Genomic DNA, 19,823 nt, shown 5'->3' with positions numbered 1-19,823 from the left:
AGGTGTTATAATTGCCAAAGGTTAGGGCACACGGCAAGATTCTGTAATAAGCGTGAAGAAGGAGAACGGTCAAACAATGTACTGATGCATAAAGATGACACTGAAGATGAAACCGAAGACACGATGTTTATGATCTTTAATACGGAAGAAGTTGTCAAGAACGACTGTTGGTATCTTGATAGTGGTTGTAGTAACCATATGACGGGCAACAAAGATTAATTTATAAATCTAAATGATTCAGAAAGACGTGAAGTCCGGACCGGCGATGACAAAAGGTTGGAAGTTCTCGGATGCGGTGATGTAAATGTTAAGATTAAAGGTTATGAGAAACGAATCCCAAATGTATTCTATGTAGCAGGTCTTAAACACAATCTCTTAAGTGTTGGACAACTAGTACAAAAAGGCTATGATGTATGTTTCAATGACAAAGGATGTGTGATTCATGACTCGTCCGGACGTTGTATCGGTGTGGTGAAGATGACCGGAAACAAAATGTATCCATTAAATCTGAATCATGATGTGGTACCAAGAGTATGCAATATGACTACTCAAGACAACTCGACATTATGGCATAGAAGATATGGACACTTAAACCTTGAAACTTTACACGATATGGGGAAGAATGGAATAGTTAATGGGCTGCCGAAGATCAACAAATCTGAACATGTATGTGAGGGATGTGTTTTCGGCAAACATGCTAGAAAACCATTCTCCAAGAAGGCTAAATGGCGAGCAAGTGAACCACTACAATTGGTTCACTCGGATATATGTGGACCTATGAACACACCATCGATTGGAGGCTGCAAGTACTTTATTACGTTCATAGATGATTTCTCAAGAAAGACTTGGGTATATTTTCTAAAACTCAAATCTGATGCATTACATTACTTTAAGAATTTCAAACAACAAGTAGAAAATCAGATAGAACGCAAGGTAAAGGGCATAAGAACAGATAGAGGAGGAGAATACTGCGGACATGAATTTCAAAATTTTCTTAAGAATAATGGAATACATCATCAACTTACGACAAGTTACACACCCCAGCAAAATGGAGTAGCCGAAAGGAAGAATAGAACTTTAATGGAATTAAGCAGAAGCATGTTAAAAATGAAAGAGCTACCGAATACCTATTGGGCCGAAGCAGTGGCCTGTGCCACCTACTTGTTAAATCGGGCGACCACCAAGAGTGTGCCAAAATTGACTCCACAAGAAGCGTGGAGTGGGAAAAAACCTAATGTAGATCATCTACGGGTATTTGGCTGCATTGCATATGTGCATATTCCCAAGCAAAATCGCTCCAAGTTAGACGACAAAACTGAGCGGGCTATCTTCGTTGGGTATAGTGAACACAGCAAGGGATACAAGTTATTCAACCCAATAACACATAAGATGATAATAAGTAGAGATGTGATTTTCAGCGAAAATCAACATTGGGCGACAAATAAAGAAAATGATAGTGGGCTTCGGATAGAAATAAGTAACACAAGTGGAGATGATGATGATGCAGCTGTAGCTGTAGATGATCAAATCGATCTACCGACACCAAATGATGAAGATAATGTTCAACATACTAACATAGAAGCTGAAATACCGGGAAGTTACAATGAAAGTCCGACAGATGTTGAAGAAACAGGAAATAATGAAAATAATGATTCTTCATCAGACTCTGAAAACGAAGTTATTAGAACTAAACCGATAACTCAAGTATATCACGATACAACAGAATTAACTGAAGCACAAGTAAGAGAACTCTACAGAAAAGATCAAGGAAATACAAGCGGAGTAGTGAATTTTGTGTTATATGCAGATACGGATCCAACAACCTATGTGGAAGCAAGCAAAGAAACAATATGGCAAGATGCCATGGATAGAGAAATGGAATCAATTATAAAGAATGACACATGGGAATTAGTGGATCCACCTTTGAACCAAACACCAATTGGCGTCAAATGGATATATAAAACTAAGTATGATGAACATGGACAGATTAGCAAACACAAAGCAAGGTTGGTCGTGAAAGGTTACAATCAGAAATACGGAATAGACTATCAAGATGTCTTTGCACCAGTCATCAGGTTTGATACAGTTCGACTTGTTTTAGCATTAGCAGCACACCACGGATGGCATTTACATCAAATGGACGTAAAAACAGCCTTCTTAAATGGATATTTAAAAGAACAGGTGTTTATCGAACAACCGGAAGGATATGTGGTAAAGGGTAAGGAAAGAAAGGTGTGTAAGTTAAAAAAGGCTTTATATGGTTTAAAACAAGCTCCGAGAGCATGGTATAGCAGAATAGAAGGATACTTTGCCACTCATGGATTCAAAAGGTGCATTTATGAACACACTCTATTCACTAAAATGTCAAAAGAGGAAAAGATAATCATTTGCCTATATGTAGATGATCTTATTATTGCAAGTGATTCATTATCTAGCATTGAATCCTTTAAGGAATTAATGAAAAAGGAGTTTGAAATGACTGATATGGGAATCCTACACTACTTTCTGGGAATGGAAGTTTCGTTCGATAATGGGAATATCATTCTAACCCAACAACAATATGCAAAGAGCTTACTAAGTAAATTCAACATGATGAACTGCTCAGGAATTTCAACTCCCATGGAATATGGTTTACGTTTGACAAAACAAGATCCAGATGACGAAGTAGAACCTAATTTATACAGGAGATTGGTTGGGAGTCTTATGTACTTAACCAATACTAGACCGGATATAATGTTTGCAGTAAATAAGATAAGTCAATTCATGGAACAACCAAAGCGAAGTCACTGGGAAGCTGGGAAAAGAATACTTAGATATATAAAGGGAACACTAGATCAAGGATTAGTGTATTCAAAGGGAGGCAAAGGAAAGCTAATCGGTTACAGCGACAGCGATTATGCAGGGAATATCGACGACAGTAAAAGCACATCCGGGTATGTATTTCAACTGGGAACAGGAACAATAGCATGGCAATCGAAAAAACAAAAGGTTGTGGCGTTATCATCAACAGAAGCAGAGTATATTGCTCTCTCCTTAGCTGGCTGTCAAGCACTCTGGCTCAAAGGGATCCTAAACGAGCTGCATGAAGAAGTAAATGGTCCTGTGATCATCCATTGTGATAATAAATCCACAATATGTTTAGCCAAAGATCCTATGTTTCATGGGAAAAGTAAACATATAAGGATTAAGTATCATTTCATCCGAGACTTGATCAAGAACAACGATATAGAAGTTCGTTTCTGCTCCACTGGAAATCAAGTTGCAGATATACTCACTAAGGCACTGCAGCTTAAAGTGTTTTCACGTCTAAAGGAATTATTACAGTTCAAAGATGAGCACACCTGAAGAGTCAGCAATGACGTTGATCTAGCTTACGGGAGGGTATTAGACGGAATTTCATATTAAGCTAGATCGTATTATTATTATTAGGCCATGTTAGATATATATCATAGGTTATGCTGTTACCATTATTATTATTATTATTAGCCTAAGTTAGGGGTAGTTATTAATCGTTCTCTGATGTATATATAGAACCGAATATGTATCATTTGTTTTCACCAATTCAATCAAGAACAATAAGAAACTTTCGGCCTCTCTCTCTCAATAGATTCATTCCAATAATTTTTACATCACAAATCAGCAGCTTACAAAACTGCTCCGATTTCATTTTCTACATCGCAATCAGTCGCTTACAAACAAAACCAGATCATCCAATGGCAAAAGGCCACCCACGCCTGAGAACACTAGTGACCCGGCCAGCCAACAGAATCCCGAAAAGTGATTTATCGACCATCATCAACAGATGTAAAGGAATTAGCAGATCCAGCAGGAATGATACTCTTACCATCATCAAGATCCATATAGCTAACGTAATCTTTCCCTTCTGCTTCTGCTTCTTGCCACCTTTTGACCATTTGAGTCAACGGCAGACTATGATCAACACCACCACAAGATACTTCAGCTTCACTCTCCATGGGTTTCCATTTCTCCACAAGTGGAGCCAGCACGTTGACTGCGTGCCCCATATCGGGCCGCTGACTTGGCTCTCGGGCTGTACAATGGCCTGCCAACTCAGCTACGACGGAGATGGTTTCGAATATTTCTTCGTTCGCGTTAAGAGAGAAATCCACAGCAGCCATTACTTTCTCTTTGTCGGCTCTAATGCTCGAAAACCATTCTACCAGGTATCGTTTTTCTTCAGGTCTGTCATTGTCTAACACCATTAAGCCGGTTAGTAGCTCCATAAGAATGACACCGTAGCTGAAGACATCGACCTTTGTTGTCAATTTACCTGTCACTGATAACACAGATGAAAATAAGATCTAGAATCACTGACTAGAGATGGAAACAAAATCCTGAATTCATGAACCTATACTAAGTAAGACTAACAAAAAAAAAAAAAAAGATAGTTACCAGCATATTCAGGGGCAATGTATCCAAAAGTCCCAGCTACCCGAGTCATAATTGACTTCCCACCATCCGGGACGAGTTTCACCAGTCCAAAGTCCGAAACTTTGGCTCGAAAATCATCGCCAAGTAAAATATTGGACGATTTAGGTGGTGGTAATCTGCCATTAGGTGTAACCGGGAATGAGGAGATGAATGAAGATGGGAAGCGATGGTGGTATGCGGGACTTGAATGAACAAGAGAACGGACGGTGGATATTATTTATAGTTACCTGGTAAGGTCGAGCGGAGGAGCGAGCAGCTGATCGCCGGTCACCGTTGAATCACCAACAAATTTGCAGTGGAAGTGTGAAGTTTCACCTAAACAAATTTTCCGGGACTTGATCGGGGAGGAGGGTTGATGGGAATGACGGTATACTCGATGGTTATGCGTCTGCAAAAGTGGATGCTTGTTCTTGATGGTTAGGTTCGATGCAGTCGCCGATAAAAAAAACAGTATACCTAAACAGTAGTTTGGTCTTCAATGAGTTTAATGCATGTCATTTTAGTTATTCACGTATGTGTAAATATGTAAGTAATTAAATTATAATATATTTATTTAAAATAATGATCAAGTATTTTTTAGGGAATCAAACATTACAAAGTATATATTGTGGATTTACGTTTCAGTTAGGTAACTTTTAAAAACATTTGAATTTGAACGAATAAAAAGTTCTATTATCTATATGAATACAAAGTCTTGATAAACACTGATTGTTAATTTTTAAGTATTTTTTTTAGTGATATTTATTTCTTATTCATTTATTTTTTAGTAATAAATAGTAATTTATAATTCTTGTAGTTGTTTTTTATTGTAGTATTTTAGCTCATTGCTTTATAGTCTAGCTGCATCTTTGGGGTGGGATAAGGCTTTGGGACCAATAGGTAGGTCGATTCCCACAAGGGGGGTTTTCCCATATTTATATTTATTGGGTTTCCTCCTGAATTGGTGTATAGACATTATGCCAAGTGGAGATGGATATGATCGGGTGGTTCCGCTGGTGGCACGATGATACTCTAGTGGTCCGTCAGTAGGGGTGTTCAAGATCGGATAATCCGGTTTTCGGATATCCGAAAATCGGATATCCGAAATTTCGGATAGTGAAATATTGACATCCGAACCCGAATCCGAAATTTCCGATTCGGGTTCGGATATCTAATCGGATATCCATATCCGAATATCTTATTTTTTATTTAATATTTATTTTTTATTATTTTTTAATATTTGGAACCAGATTTTTCGGATAGTTTCGGATATCCGAATATAAATTTCGGATATTTTTCGGATATTTCGGATATTTTTTTCGGATATTTTGGATATTTTTCGGATACTTCGGATATTTTTCAGATATTTCGGATATTTTTCGGATACTTCGGATATTTTCGGATATTCGGATATCCGAAAAAAATAAAAATTAAATTTTCGGATATTTTCGGATAATCCGATTATCCGAAAATTCTCAAAATCGCTATCCGAATCCGAATCCGAATTTTCGGAAATTCGGATATCCGAAAATTCGGATATTTCGGATACGGGTTTTCGGATATTTCGGATTCGGTTTCGGATTTGTATTTTTTTAACACCCCTATCCGTCAGTGATCCAAATTTGCCATTCAAAAAAAAATGGTAGTATTTTATTTATTTAGCATTAAATATGATTATTTGTTAACATTTTGTAAAATTGTAAATCTACATATATGCCTATTTATTTTTAAGGTTCCAAGTTATTTACCCGTGCATTGTGACGGTACGTTACTGTGGGCGTTGGGTCGGTATCGGTTTGATTTGTTGCAGTACCGGTACGATTTATATACTCGGTATAGAAATGAACATGTGTTGTTCTAACTGTATCAATCGATTCAGATTGTCACGATACTGGTACCGATATTCACTTATCGTCACAGACAGAGTTGTAAAAATGAAAATCTTTTGAAAACGGAAACGATAAAAATGAATACAGGTATCGGTCCCAATGTTGTTTGGGACGGTACGCCATCGTTAACTTGATTATTCCTTAACTTTTTGTAAAATTGCAAATCTACATCTATGTTTATTTATTTTTTAAGATTGCAAGTTATTTGCCAGCGCATTGTGATGGTACCTTACCGCGGGCGTTGGATCGGTATCGGTTTGATTCGTTACAGTACCGGTATGCTTTATGTGCTCGGTATACAAATCAACATGTGTTGTTCGAACGGTATCAATCGATTTAGATTGTCACGATACTGGTACCGATATTCATTTATCGTCACAGACAGAGTTGTAAAAATGAAAATATTTTGAAAACGGAAACGATAAAATGAATATACGTATCGGTTCCAATGTTGTTTGGGATGGTACGCCATCAGTTATCGAAAGAAAAAACAATAAAGATAAATATTGGTACCGAACTGACGTTGTTCATTCGATTTCGATTTGGGATGGTACGCCAGTTTATCGAAAGAAAAAACAATAAAAATGAATACAGGTACCGAACTGATGTTGTTCATTCGGTTTCGATTCGGTTCACTACGATATCTATTATCATACAAGAAACCATAAAAAGTAATAAATAACGATACTGATATTATTCGGTTCGGTACGGTATGGTTGCGATATAATCTTAGCTTATTGAAAGCAAAACAATAAAAATAAATAACAATACCGATACAAATATTGTTCAGTTAGTTTGGTACGATAGCGGCACAATAGTAGTTTTCAAAAAAGTTTATATATATGGCAATGGTGAAAAAATATACATAGGACGCAAACGAACTAAACCGATATCAACTTCAACTGAACATCGGTACCTGGTTGCGATGTAACACGCCGCGGAGATGGCTGTGAATTTGGTGGTGGCGGAAGAACTGCTGAGTTAATTGAAAATTCATAAATCTCATACCTTACATTACAACCTGCCATAAGAACTAGTACACCATATCTCCCGACACAACACAATGACATCTGATTAATTGCATATTCCAAACAATCATTGCACTCGGGCTCCGACAAACTTGGAACACACTGCGTAAGGCCATAAAGCGTGTTCGAACCAGGCCCGCTTGTGTCCTCCATAGCAAACTTCAGCAACGAATTTCCAGCAGCCGCTTCGCCTCTCAACTATCTCATAAACGGTTGGAGAACACCTTTGAATTGTTCCTTATCAGAAAAGGTATTAATGTTTTGCATGCGGTATATATCTCTAGCCATATCATTGTTTCCCAGTAAGTATTCAATAAACAAAATTCATAATATATAACAGCTTCTGTTTGGTTATGACAAACTACTCTTAGCCGAAAAATAGCGTCCCGTAAACAACTTTGGCACATGTTTCGCTCGGCAAAGGCAGATTGCGTTGGCTCTATCGGTTCCTTGACCGGCTGAAGAGTTATAATAACCGAAGCCTGAGTTGGTGGTCTGGAGAGAGGACAAAGCCGCATCAAGATTCCTACTGTACGCGCTATTGGCGATATAAGTAGTCTCGTTTTGACACTTTATGAATGGGTATGGCGGTTAGGCTTTGATGAGAAAGTTTATTAGGTACATGAATAATAGTAGTGCTTTTCTGGTGAGAATTATCTTCATGTTTGTCTCACGCTTTTGTGGGGGAGATTGAGATCCTGATTACCTACCTACGGAGTATAAGATAATAGAGGCAAGAAAATGTTGGGAGGCTCCTTGTGCAAAATTTATATATATTAAAGTTGTTTTAATTTAATGAAGGTTGATGTGATATGTTGACCCATACTATTCAAAATCTAGGTATACCATCTCTACTCTTCTTCATTACTTAGGGGCTGTTTGGTAACATCTGAACCAATAAATGCTGAATGAATAAGAGGTCTAAATGGGTAAGAGGCTCTGAAACAGTAAGAGCTGAACCAGTAAAATGTTGTTTGGTTGCACCTCTGAATGACTGTGTGAAATGACATTTTTACCCCTCTAAACAAAACTAAATACCTAACTGATTAGTTCTAAAACAATACCTAATTCATTATTTCTCATAAGCAAATACACACAAATCATCAACAACAATAATAAACCAATTCAAACGCAAGGCACATCAAATTAGCATCATTTCACTATAAATCAAATCACAACTAAACACCATTTCACTGGTAAACAAAAAACAAAAAATAAGAAGGGGCATGTATGTGATGTGTTTATTTACTCAACCCAAAGAAAATCCCATAACAAACAAATCACCAAAAAAGCTGTTATTAAATTCAGGCACCAGTTTCCACCGATCAACAATCAATTCGTTGACAGATCTGCATATCTTTTTATCCATTCACACCTTATCTTGTTTCTCTGATTCTGTAAGATCACAATCTCACAATCAATGGCAGAAAAGCTGCCGATGATTCATCGTTCAACCTTCTTATTACGTCGGAAACAACCGCCGCCGTCACCGGAACTCTTCCGACGACACACGCACTCATTATTCTCAATCATCGTCTTCCAAAGTTTTCACCGTTACTCTGGGAACACCGTTACTCGTTCATGGGTTGGGGGCGGAGGTGTTGGTGATGAGAGGTGAAAGGGAAAGGGTGGAAGAGAGGGAGGATGAGGGCTGTTCGGTGGTGAGGAGAGGGAGGAGGAGGGTGGCGACCGGCGGGAGGTGGTGAGGAGACGGAGGAGGAGGGCGGCGGGAGGCGTTCGGTGGTGAGGAGAGGGGTGGGGGCGGAGGTCTGATGAGAGGTTAGGGTTTCTTGGCTGATGAGAGGTGAAAGGGGGTAACAATTGTCTTTTTTTTTTTTTTTTTTGCCATTAAGAGGCACAACCAAACAGGTCCACCTCTGTCCGAATAAGAGGTCCACCTCTTAATGATTCATTAAGAGGGTTGCCAAACAGCCCCATATATATATATATATAGTGTGTTTTATTAAAGATTTTTGTGTCATTTGACTTTGGCATCATTCTATGAAGAACCGCTTACATGATTCTAATTTTAAAACATATTAGTTGTGAGTAATATTAATGTTTGTGTCATTTGACTTTGCCATCATTCTATGAACCTTCCCTTATGATTGGTCCTACACAGAAACACGGATGAGACATTGTGGATATATTCCACTTGGCAACTACGTGTAAATAGTTATATTCCGGCTAGAACTTTCTTTCTATTTCACCGGCTTGTTGTGGATATATTCCACTTGGGTCCAGAATTTGGCATTTTCCGGCTAGAACTTTCTTTCTATTTCACCGGCTTGTTGGAACCACGGGTCTGGACCGTGACCATTATTTTGTCCCCTTCATTCACCTATGGTCCTTATCAACATCTCCCAAGTTTGTTGCACCTACGCAACATGTATACTTTCGTATAAGCATTACTTAACCAAAAAAAACCTCCAAGAAACCAAACAAACTAACAAAAAACATACTAATGATTTATTTCTATATTAACATAATTTCATATGAAACAATAAAGAATGTTTTTTATGGTTTTACCAATACTTACCTTAAACGTGTCGAATCACATTACATGCCTCCACAAACAACAATTTAGCAGGGAGCAGCAGTATTACGAGCAAACCCGTATGATCCGAAGCAACAAGACTCGTGAACCTTTTCAAAGATTCGCTTCCTGAATGGAAAACTCTTGTGAACTGATCTGACCTTGACTTTGACCGGGACCCATACGACTCCTGTTATTGCCTCGAGGTGCAACCAGAGGCCACCAAGCTCGTCGACGTTGTTCACGCCTACCTTTTCTTGCACGACTCAGCTCTTGGCGGATCATGCTCTGAACTGACACCAAGTATAATTCCGTATCACTCTTGAACTCCCTGGTATTTAAACTTCCAGTTAAGTTCTTTGATATTCACTAAATGATACTTATAAAATTCATAACATGGATACCTTTGATTCGTTTGTATCTGGTTTTGCATTGAGGGCAAGCTTGATTACCCTCTCTTCTTTCGTATTCGTAACAAGATCTGCAAATAGGGAATGCACATCATTACAAGCCACAAATGGCTCCCCATCAACTGTTATTTCAATCTCATCACAGCGAATTCGACAAATCTGGCCACTCAACTCTTTTATAGAAGTCACCTATTCAACTCTTTTACAAATCCAGCATTTATTCGACAAGTAAAATATTGGACGATTTAAGATCTCGGTGTATAAAGCTCTGATGAGCCAAAGTATGAAGATATTCCATGCCTCTAGCGACATCCAATGCAATATTTAACCTCATTTTCCAAGAAAGTGGTTCCAACTTCAAGTTCTTCCAATGAAATAGATGCCTACTTAATGCACCTTGAGGCATATATTCATAAACAAGAATTCTTTCAAGCCCTTCAGTTGAATATCCTAAAAGTGACACCAAATGTCGGTGTCTAACCTTTGTCAAGACTGAAATTTCCGATTCAAATTCATCTAATGCTTTGTTGCTAATCGCACCAGATTCCATTCTTTTGACGGCTATTTTTGTGCCATCGTCTAACTGGCCCTTGTAAACGACCCCGAACCCGCCATGCCCGAGCTTGCTTTCTTTTGCGAAGTTTTTGGTCGCATTTTTTAAAACTTGAACCGAAATGATTATGTTTCCAGACATGATTACAGGGGACTCACCCGAACCAGCATGCATCTGTGTGTCATTGGCGATTGAAATCCTGACTGTGTTATCCGAGTCAGCCGGGTCCAGGGGCTGAATAACGAGTGAGCTCGGTGGTTCACTTGAGTTAGCTTTCTTCCATTTGCATAAGTAGAGGCCTAAAGGGACGGTTAAAAGCGCTAAACCACCAAAAATCACAGCAGGAGTGAGGGACGGAACTACATTTGGTTTCTTCTTCCGCGGTATAGGTGGAACACCACCAATGCCCGGATCACCAGTACTAGGAGTAATCCCTGGTGAAAGTTGGCTGCTGCTCAAATCCAACCCTTTTCGTACGTTAGGGTATGTTGTGTTGAAAACGGGTGAAATTAGGAAGGCGAAGAGGAGTGTTATGGTTAAAATTAGGTGGTGGTAATCTGCCATTAGGTGTAACCGGGAATGAGGAGATGAATGAAGATGGGAAGCGACGGTGGTATGCGGGACTTGAATGAACAAGAGAACGGACGGTGGATATTATTTATAGTTACCTGGTAAGGTCGAGCAGAGGAGCGAGCAGCTGATCGCTGGTCACCGTTGAATCACCAACAAATTTGCAGTGGAAGTGTGAAGTTTCACCTAAACAAATTTTCCGGGACTTGATCGGGGAGGAGGGTTGATGGGAATGACGGTATACTCGATGGTTATGCATCTGCAAAAGTGGATGCTTGTTCTTGATGGTTAGGTTCGATGCAGTCGCCGATAAAAAAAACAGTATACCTAAACAGTAGTTTGGTCTTCAATGAGTTTAATGCATGTCATTTTAGTTATTCACGTATGTGTAAATATGTAAGTAATTAAATTTTAATATATTTATTTAAAATAATGATCAAGTATATTTTAGGGAATCAAACATTACAAAGTATATATTGTGGATTTACGTTTCAGTTAGGTAACTTTTAAAAACATTTGAATTTGAACGAATAAAAAGTTCTATTATCTATATGAATACAAAGTCTTGATAAACACTGATTGTTAATTTTTAAGTATTTTTTTTAGTGATATTTATTTCTTATTCATTTATTTTTTAGTAATAAATAGTAATTTATAATTCTTGTAGTTGTTTTTTATTGTAGTATTTTAGCTCATTGCTTTATAGTCTAGTTGCATCTTTGGGGTGGGATAAGGCTTTGGGACCAATAGGTAGGTCGATTCCCACAAGGGGGGTTTTTCCATATTTATTGGGTTTCCTCCTGAATTGGTGTATAGACAGTATGCCTAGTGGAGATGGATATGATCGGGTGGTTCCGCTGGTGGCACGATGATACTCTAGTGGTCCGTCAGTAGGGGTGTTCAAGATTGGATAATCCGGTTTTCGGATATCCGAAAATCAGATATCCGAAATTTCGGATAGTGAAATATTGACATCCGAACCCGAATCCGAAATTTCGGATATCCGAAATTTCGGATTCGGGTTCGGATATCTAATCGGATATCCGAATATCTAATTTTTTATTTAATTTTTATTTTTTTATTATTTTTAATATTTGGAACCAGATTTTCGGATAGTTTCGGATATCCGAATATAAATTTCGGATATTTTTCGGATAGTTCAGATATTTTTTTCGGATATTTTTCGGTCTTCGGATATTTTTCAGATATTTCGGATACTTCGGATATTTTTGGATATCCGAAAAAAATAAAAATTAAATTTTCGGATATTTTCGGATAATCCGATTATCCGAAAATTCTCAAAATCACTATCCGAATCCGAATTCGAATTTTCGGATTATCCGATTTTCGGATATCCGAAAATTCGGATATCCGAAAATTCGGATATTTCGGATACGGGTTTTCGGATATTTCGGATTCGGTTTCGGATTTGGATTTTTTTGAACACCCCTATCCGTCAGTGATCCAAATTTGCCATTCAAAAAAATGGTAGTATTTTATTTATTTAGCATTAAATATGATTATTTGTTAACATTTTGTAAAATTGTAAATCTACATATATGCCTATTTATTTTTAAAGTTCCAAGTTATTTACCCGTGCATTGTGACGGTACGTTACTGTGGGCGTTGGGTCGGTATCGGTTTGATTTGTTGCAGTACCGGTACGATTTATATACTCGGTCTAGAAATGAACATGTGTTGTTCTAACTGTATCAATCGATTCAGATTGTCACGATACTGGTACCGATATTCACTTATCATCACAGACAGAGTTGTAAAAATGAAAATCTTTTGAAAACGGAAACGATAAAAATGAATACAGGTATGGGTCCCAATGTTGTTTGGGACGGTACGCCATCGTTAACTTGATTGTGTCACACCCTCAAAATCCACCCGCGGAGTACTACCGCTTGGAGGCGTGACATGACCAGGATCAAGCCATCAATCATATTGAACATAGTATATAATAATCAAAGAAGTTCGTAAATCCCAATTCAATACAATTGATGTTCAAACCAAACATAGTTAAGTAGCGGAAGCATAAGTATGTAAACCCAAAGTAAAACATAAGTTTAATTATTCGTAACGTTAAACATAGTATTCATGATCTGTGCTCCACAACGACCTGTTCCATCCTAGTGCAAGCTCCATAAGTACCTAAGGTCCTGCAAGGCATGCAGCAGAGAGTCGACAACTAGTTGAGCGAGTTCACAGTTAATAGTTCAGTAATGGTATAGTGCGAGTAGTAGTATGTTCGTTTGTTATGTCAGGTATCGTATCAGTTTCCATCGCGGCCTCCCAGGCAGGTATGCGAAGATATTAGGGGATGTTTTTCCCAAGTGTTCTAGACTAGGTTTATTTGTATCGCGGCCTCCCAGGCAGGTGTGCGAAGATTAGTAAATTTAGTTCGCGGCCTTCCTAAGGCAGGTGTGCGAAGTCAGTCATAATATCGCGGCCAACCCTTGGCAGGTGTGCGAAGATCAGTTCAACAAGAGTTACTAGTCTAGTCGTATCTTACTGTTAGGTTCTACCATCTGAGTATACACAATAACTCATCCAAATCCCATTCCCACCCGGGAACCCCATGCCTTGGCTGTGTGAACTCACCTTGGTTTGCTCGGTATGCTAAGTATGTGCTCGAGGTAAATCAATCACGTCCTAGAGTATGCACGTATACACAATCAGTTTGTATCCATTTTGTTCACGTATAAACATATCACTGAGTAGCACATTGCACGTATTCAAGATTATCCAAGTCATGTTCAACATTTAACAGCAGTTACTTAATACAGTTAACTTCTAACAGAGTCTAACTAGGTTACTGTGTAAGTTATCCAATTCGGCGAAACACAACATTGGCGAATCACAGGTTTGGCGAAACACATTCTGTTTCGTCAAACGTCCTTTGACGAAACACTAATTCTAATTCGTCGATGATCCTTGGCGAAACACAAATCCTGTTTCGCCGATTACTCTTGGCGAAACACAATCTTGTTTCGTCAAGAATTCCATTTCGTCAAACATTCAAATTCGTCAAGGCATCAGTTACGTCAACATGTCAGTTACAAAAATCATGCAGTCGATTATGGAAACCCTAATCATTCTAGCAGCCGCCTAGAACACCATCAAGAACAATCATCATACTATCATTATCAGATCAACGTACAATTATCGTAACCCAGAAATCATAATCAACAAAGTTTAACAACATTAAACCGACATGAGCATCGTTAGTTCTAGATCTACCCATCACGTAATCACATCAATCCGATCAGTTTATTGATATCCCTAAATCAACACCATATTTCACATTGCATACCGAAAACAAGATCACAACATTCATAAATCAACCCTAGTTCATCCTAACAGTTAACAATAAGTCATACAATTCATGCATTCACAGATCATCATGATATTCATCAACAATACGTAGACCAATAAACATTAGCAATGACTAACCGGAGAATTAAACGATTAATACGGACGGAACGGGTGAATTCTCGGATAACAGGGGCTGCCAACGTGCACAGGAAAGCTTCTAGGGTTTCAGTTTTGTCAAAGTTGTGAAACAGGAGGTCGTTTCACGTTTTAAACACATACAGACGGTTTGGGCCCGTAATGTGCTTGGCGAAACAATGGGCCGGCGAATCACATTGTGTTTCGTCGAGAATGGGTTGACGAAATAGGCTTTTGTTTCGTTGAGTGGTCCTTGGCGAATCACAACTCTGATTCGTCGAGATGGTTTGATGGTGAATCTAGTTCTGTTTCGTCAGGCACTATGTGGTTTAATCAGTTTAAGTCTAAGCGTTTCATAATAATTCTCACATTATGACAGTAATCACATGTATGCACAATACAATACGTTTCATTAACACATAACATGTACAGTTACAAGTCAACAAGTCAACTATCAAACAGTCAAAGTCAGCGTGTATTTAATGCGAAAGTGAAAGTCGAAAGTTCGAGTTGTCACAGATTATTCCTTAACTTTTTGTAAAATTGCAAATCTACATCTATGTTTATTTATTTTTTAAGATTGCAAGTTATTTGCCAGTGCATTGTGATGGTACCTTACCGCGGGCGTTGGATCGGTATCGGTTTGATTCGTTACAGTACCGGTATGCTTTATGTGCTCGGTATAGAAATCAACATGTGTTGTTCGAACGGTATCAATCGATTTAGATTGTCACGATACTGGTACCGATATTCATTTATCGTCACAGACAGAGTTGTAAAAATGAAAATATTTTGAAAACGGAAACGATAAAATGAATATACGTATCGGTTCCAGTGTTGTTTGGGATGGTACGCCATCAGTTAATCGAAAGAAAAAACAATAAAGATAAATATTGGTACCGAACTGATGTTGTTCATTCAATTTCGATTTGGGATGGTACGCCAGTTTCTCGAAAGAAAAAACAATAAAAATGAATACAGGTACCGAACTGATGTTGTTCATTCGGTTTCGATTCGGTTCACTACGATATCTATTATCATACAAGAAACCATAAAAAGTAATAAATAACGATACTGATATTATTCGGTTCGGTACGGTATGGTTGCGATATGATCTTAGCTTATTGAAAGCAAAACAATAAAAATAAATACCAATACCGATACAAATATTGTTCAGTTGGTTTGATACGATAGCGGCACAATAGTAGTTTTCAAAAAAGTTTATATATATGGCAATGGTGAAAAAATATACATAGGACGCAAACGAACTAAACCGATATCAACTTCAACTGAACATCGGTACCTGGTTGCGATGTAACACGCCGCGGAGATGGCTGTGAATTTGGTGGTGGCGGAAGAACTGCTGAGTTAATTGAAAATTCATAAATCTCATACCTTACATGTCACGGCTCCCCGACCCACCCTGGACGGAGTCGGGGCCTGCGAGGCAGTTCCCGTGGTATTTAATTTATGCGGCAGCGGAAGTCTTTTTACAACAGGATCTTTTAACCGTAAAAATATGCTCGTTTTAATATATTACACAAAGTTTTTAGGGATAAAATCCCATCATTTACAATCAGTTGATTTCACACAGAAATCATTATTTTCCAAAACATGTTTTATTGGTTTATTCACAATGAGCCACTTCTCTGAGCTTGTAGTGCTTTACTGCACTTTTCCTGGATCACACAGATCACCTGAAACATGTTTGAAAAAGGTTTTGTCAGCGGGGAAATACTGAGTGAATCATTCTGTTTTCTAAAACGACCCGTTAGTTATAATTTACAGTATTAAGAGCGATTACAATGTTTCTATCAACCAATTATCAAGAATGGGTATTTGTCACTCGATTCATTTCTGTGACTGTGGTCATATCACTATTGGGTCCCGTTGCCCTAATAGTGACGGTGTACTCACACAGAGTAATAATAACTCACATAGAGTAATATTCACTCACATAGAGTGATAATAACAGTAATGTGCACAATACCCCACATACCAGCTGTAATTTGGTGATTACAAAGACTTAATCCCTGTAATTATAACCTTGAAAATAATTTGAGGTATTGTAATACTTACTCACAAACTGTGAGAATACAGTTAAAAAGAAGAATGACTCACATTGCAGATTAACGAGCAAATAGATAATGCCTACTGATTAGCCTTGATTACACCTAGTTTTAACACAATGCACACACACAGGTTAGTAACTAATACAACAACTACGTCAATTCACGAGATTAAACCTTCACAACGATTAATCAGTGCAATACTCGATAATTCAATCGGATTCACAACGAATAACAGAGCATAGTCCGAATTCGAACAGCACTCTAATATTCAAGTCGAAATCACGACGAATAATCAAAGTACAAGCTCAATTGAGCAGCACCTGGACTATCGTTGGATAGTTATAATCGATCGGACGTTGAATCGTAATAGCGATCGAGTTATTACCCTGATTGCGGCAGCGTTTCGATAATTGTGTGTGTGTGTTGGACTGTTTATGTGATAACTCGCTCTACGTAACTCGGATTTACGTCGTTCCAAAGACAGAATTCAAGTCCCAACCCCCTCTATTTATACCCGAAATTTGACAACGTCGCGTAGCGCGAGGGGTACCCCCTATAGGCGTCGCGCTACGCTAGTGGTAACCTATGTTCATAGGGTAGCTACGTGTGTAACTAGGCTTGCTGTGTTGACAGTTTTTCAATTTTCGAATTTGATAGAGAGTTATGAAGATAATCGTTGGCTAGGGTTTATCCCCCCCTGAGTTTTAGGGGCCCTGATCCTGATTCTGATTGTCCTGGAAATTTTAGGGTTAGTGCGGAATTACTTGGGTTTCTTAATTAGGGTTTCCTTAATAGCTAATTACCATCCTAATTATGGATTTTAGTGACAGTTGTTACATCCTCCCCACCTTAAGAAAAATCTCGTCCTCGAGATTTACTGGAATAGATGAGGGTACTTTCGCTTCATTTCCGATTCCAGTTCCCAAGTGTATTCTGGTCCTCTCTTGGATTCCCATTTGACTTTTACTAGCACTAGTCGTTTGTGCTTGAGAAACTTGACTTTTCTATCTTCGATCTGTAGTGGTTTCTCTATAAACTTCAACTTTTCGTTCACCTCTATATCTTGAAGAGGTACTACCAGGGATTCATCTGCTAAACATTTCTTGAGATTGGATACATGAAATACATCATGTACTCCAGCCAATTCTTCTGGTAGTTGTAAACGATAAGCAACTGGTCCGATTCGTTGAATCACTGGGAATGGTCCAACGTACCTTGGACTTAGCTTTCCTTTCTTTCCGAATCGTACTACTCCTTTCCAAGGAGAAACTTTTAAAAGTACTTTATCTCCTACTTGAAATTCTAAAGGCTTACGACGATTGTCTGCATAGCTTTTCTGGCGATCTCTAGCTGTTTTCAGTCTTTCCTTGATCTGAGTTATTTTGTCAGTAGTTTCTTGTACAATTTCAGGACCTGATAATTGACTTTCTCCGATTTCTGCCCAACATACTGGAGTTCTGCACTTGCGTCCATATAGTGCTTCAAATGGTGCAGCTTCGATGCTTGAATGATAACTATTGTTATAGGAGAATTCAATTAATGGCAAATGGTTATCCCAATTACCACCAAAGTCAATTACACATGCTCGGAGCATGTCTTCTAGCGTTTGTATTGTCCTTTCACTCTGTCCGTCTGTTTGTGGATGATATGCAGTACTTAGATTTAGTCGAGTTCCCATTGCTTTCTGAAAACTTTTCCAGAAATGAGATGTAAAACGACTATCTCTATCCGATACGATGGAGAGCGGGACTCCATGTAGGGATACTACCTCGTCCACGTAGAGTTGTGCTAACCTTTCCATGCTAAAGGTTTCTTTCATTGGTAGGAAATGAGCTGACTTGGTTAATCGGTCTACGATTACCCAAATCGCATCATTACCTCTTTTGGTTTTGGGTAACTTTGTAACAAAGTCCATTGTTATAAGTTCCCATTTCCATACATGCATTTCTAACTATTGTAGTAGTCCTGAAGGTTTCTGGTGTTCAGCCTTAACTTGTGAACAAGTTAAACACTTGGATACATATTCGGCTATATCCTTTTTTATTCCTATCCACCAGAAATTATTTCTTAAATCTTGGTACATCTTATTATTTCCTGGGTGCATGGTATACCTAGATTTATGAGCTTCTTCTAAGATCTTATTTCTTAGTTCTCCTTGCTTAGGTACCCAATTTCGCTTCTTATGGAATTTCCAAATTCCATCATTTCCTTGTTCTTGTTCTTTTAAGTAACCTTTCATTCCTTCAGCATCATCTTGGATTGCTGTTTTCTGAACTTCTTTGATTTGTGCCATTAAATCTACTTGTAGATTTAACCTCAGAGCACGGACTCGTTTCTGTTTCTTATGGTACTTACGACTTAAGGCATCTGCAACTACATTTGCCTTTCCTTCGTGATATTGGATATCACAGTCGTAATCGCTTAGCATCTCCATCCATCTTCTTTGCCTCATGTTTAATTCTTTTTGCCCAAATATATATCTTAGACTCTTATGATCTGTATAAACAGTAAACTTACTTCCATACAGATAATGTCTCCATATCTTAAGGGCAAAAATTATGGCTCCTAATTCTAGATCATGAGTCGTATAATTTTCTTCGTGCTTTTTCAATTGTCTAGAAGCATACGCAATTACCTTCTTGCGTTGCATTAACACACATCCGTATCCTAATTTTGAAGCATCACAATATACTTCAAAGTCTTCTGTTCCTTCGGGTAAAGCTAAGATTGGTGTATTCGTCAACCTATGCTTTAAAATCTTAAAGGCTTCTTCTTGTCTAGGTCCCCATTCAAACTTAGCAGCTTTACAGGTTAACTTAGTTAATGGTATGGCTATCTTGGAAAAATCTTTGATAAATCGTCTATAGTATCCAGCTAA

The 19,823-nt window shown here is 38.2% G+C and overlaps 1 protein-coding gene across 1 annotated transcript; it reads right to left on the bottom strand.

Moving 5' to 3' along the window:
• Window positions 1-3,782: 3,782 nt before the first annotated feature.
• Window positions 3,783-11,411, bottom strand: LOC110906731 (receptor-like kinase TMK3). The gene is made up of 3 exons (XM_022151826.1): window positions 10,537-11,411; window positions 4,414-4,568; window positions 3,783-4,297 (listed from the first exon to the last, which is right to left on the bottom strand). The coding sequence occupies exons 1-3, from the start codon at window positions 11,409-11,411 to the stop codon at window positions 3,783-3,785; spliced, it is 1,545 nt and encodes a 514-aa protein (XP_022007518.1).
• Between the last annotated feature and the right edge of the window lie 8,412 nt (window positions 11,412-19,823).

The sequence above is a fragment of the Helianthus annuus genome, chromosome 14 (genome assembly GCF_002127325.2).
Source record: "Helianthus annuus cultivar XRQ/B chromosome 14, HanXRQr2.0-SUNRISE, whole genome shotgun sequence".
Classification (NCBI taxonomy): domain Eukaryota; kingdom Viridiplantae; phylum Streptophyta; class Magnoliopsida; order Asterales; family Asteraceae; genus Helianthus; species Helianthus annuus.
Note: the sequence above shows the minus strand (reverse complement) of the source record. Positions and strands in the feature narration are given on the sequence as shown.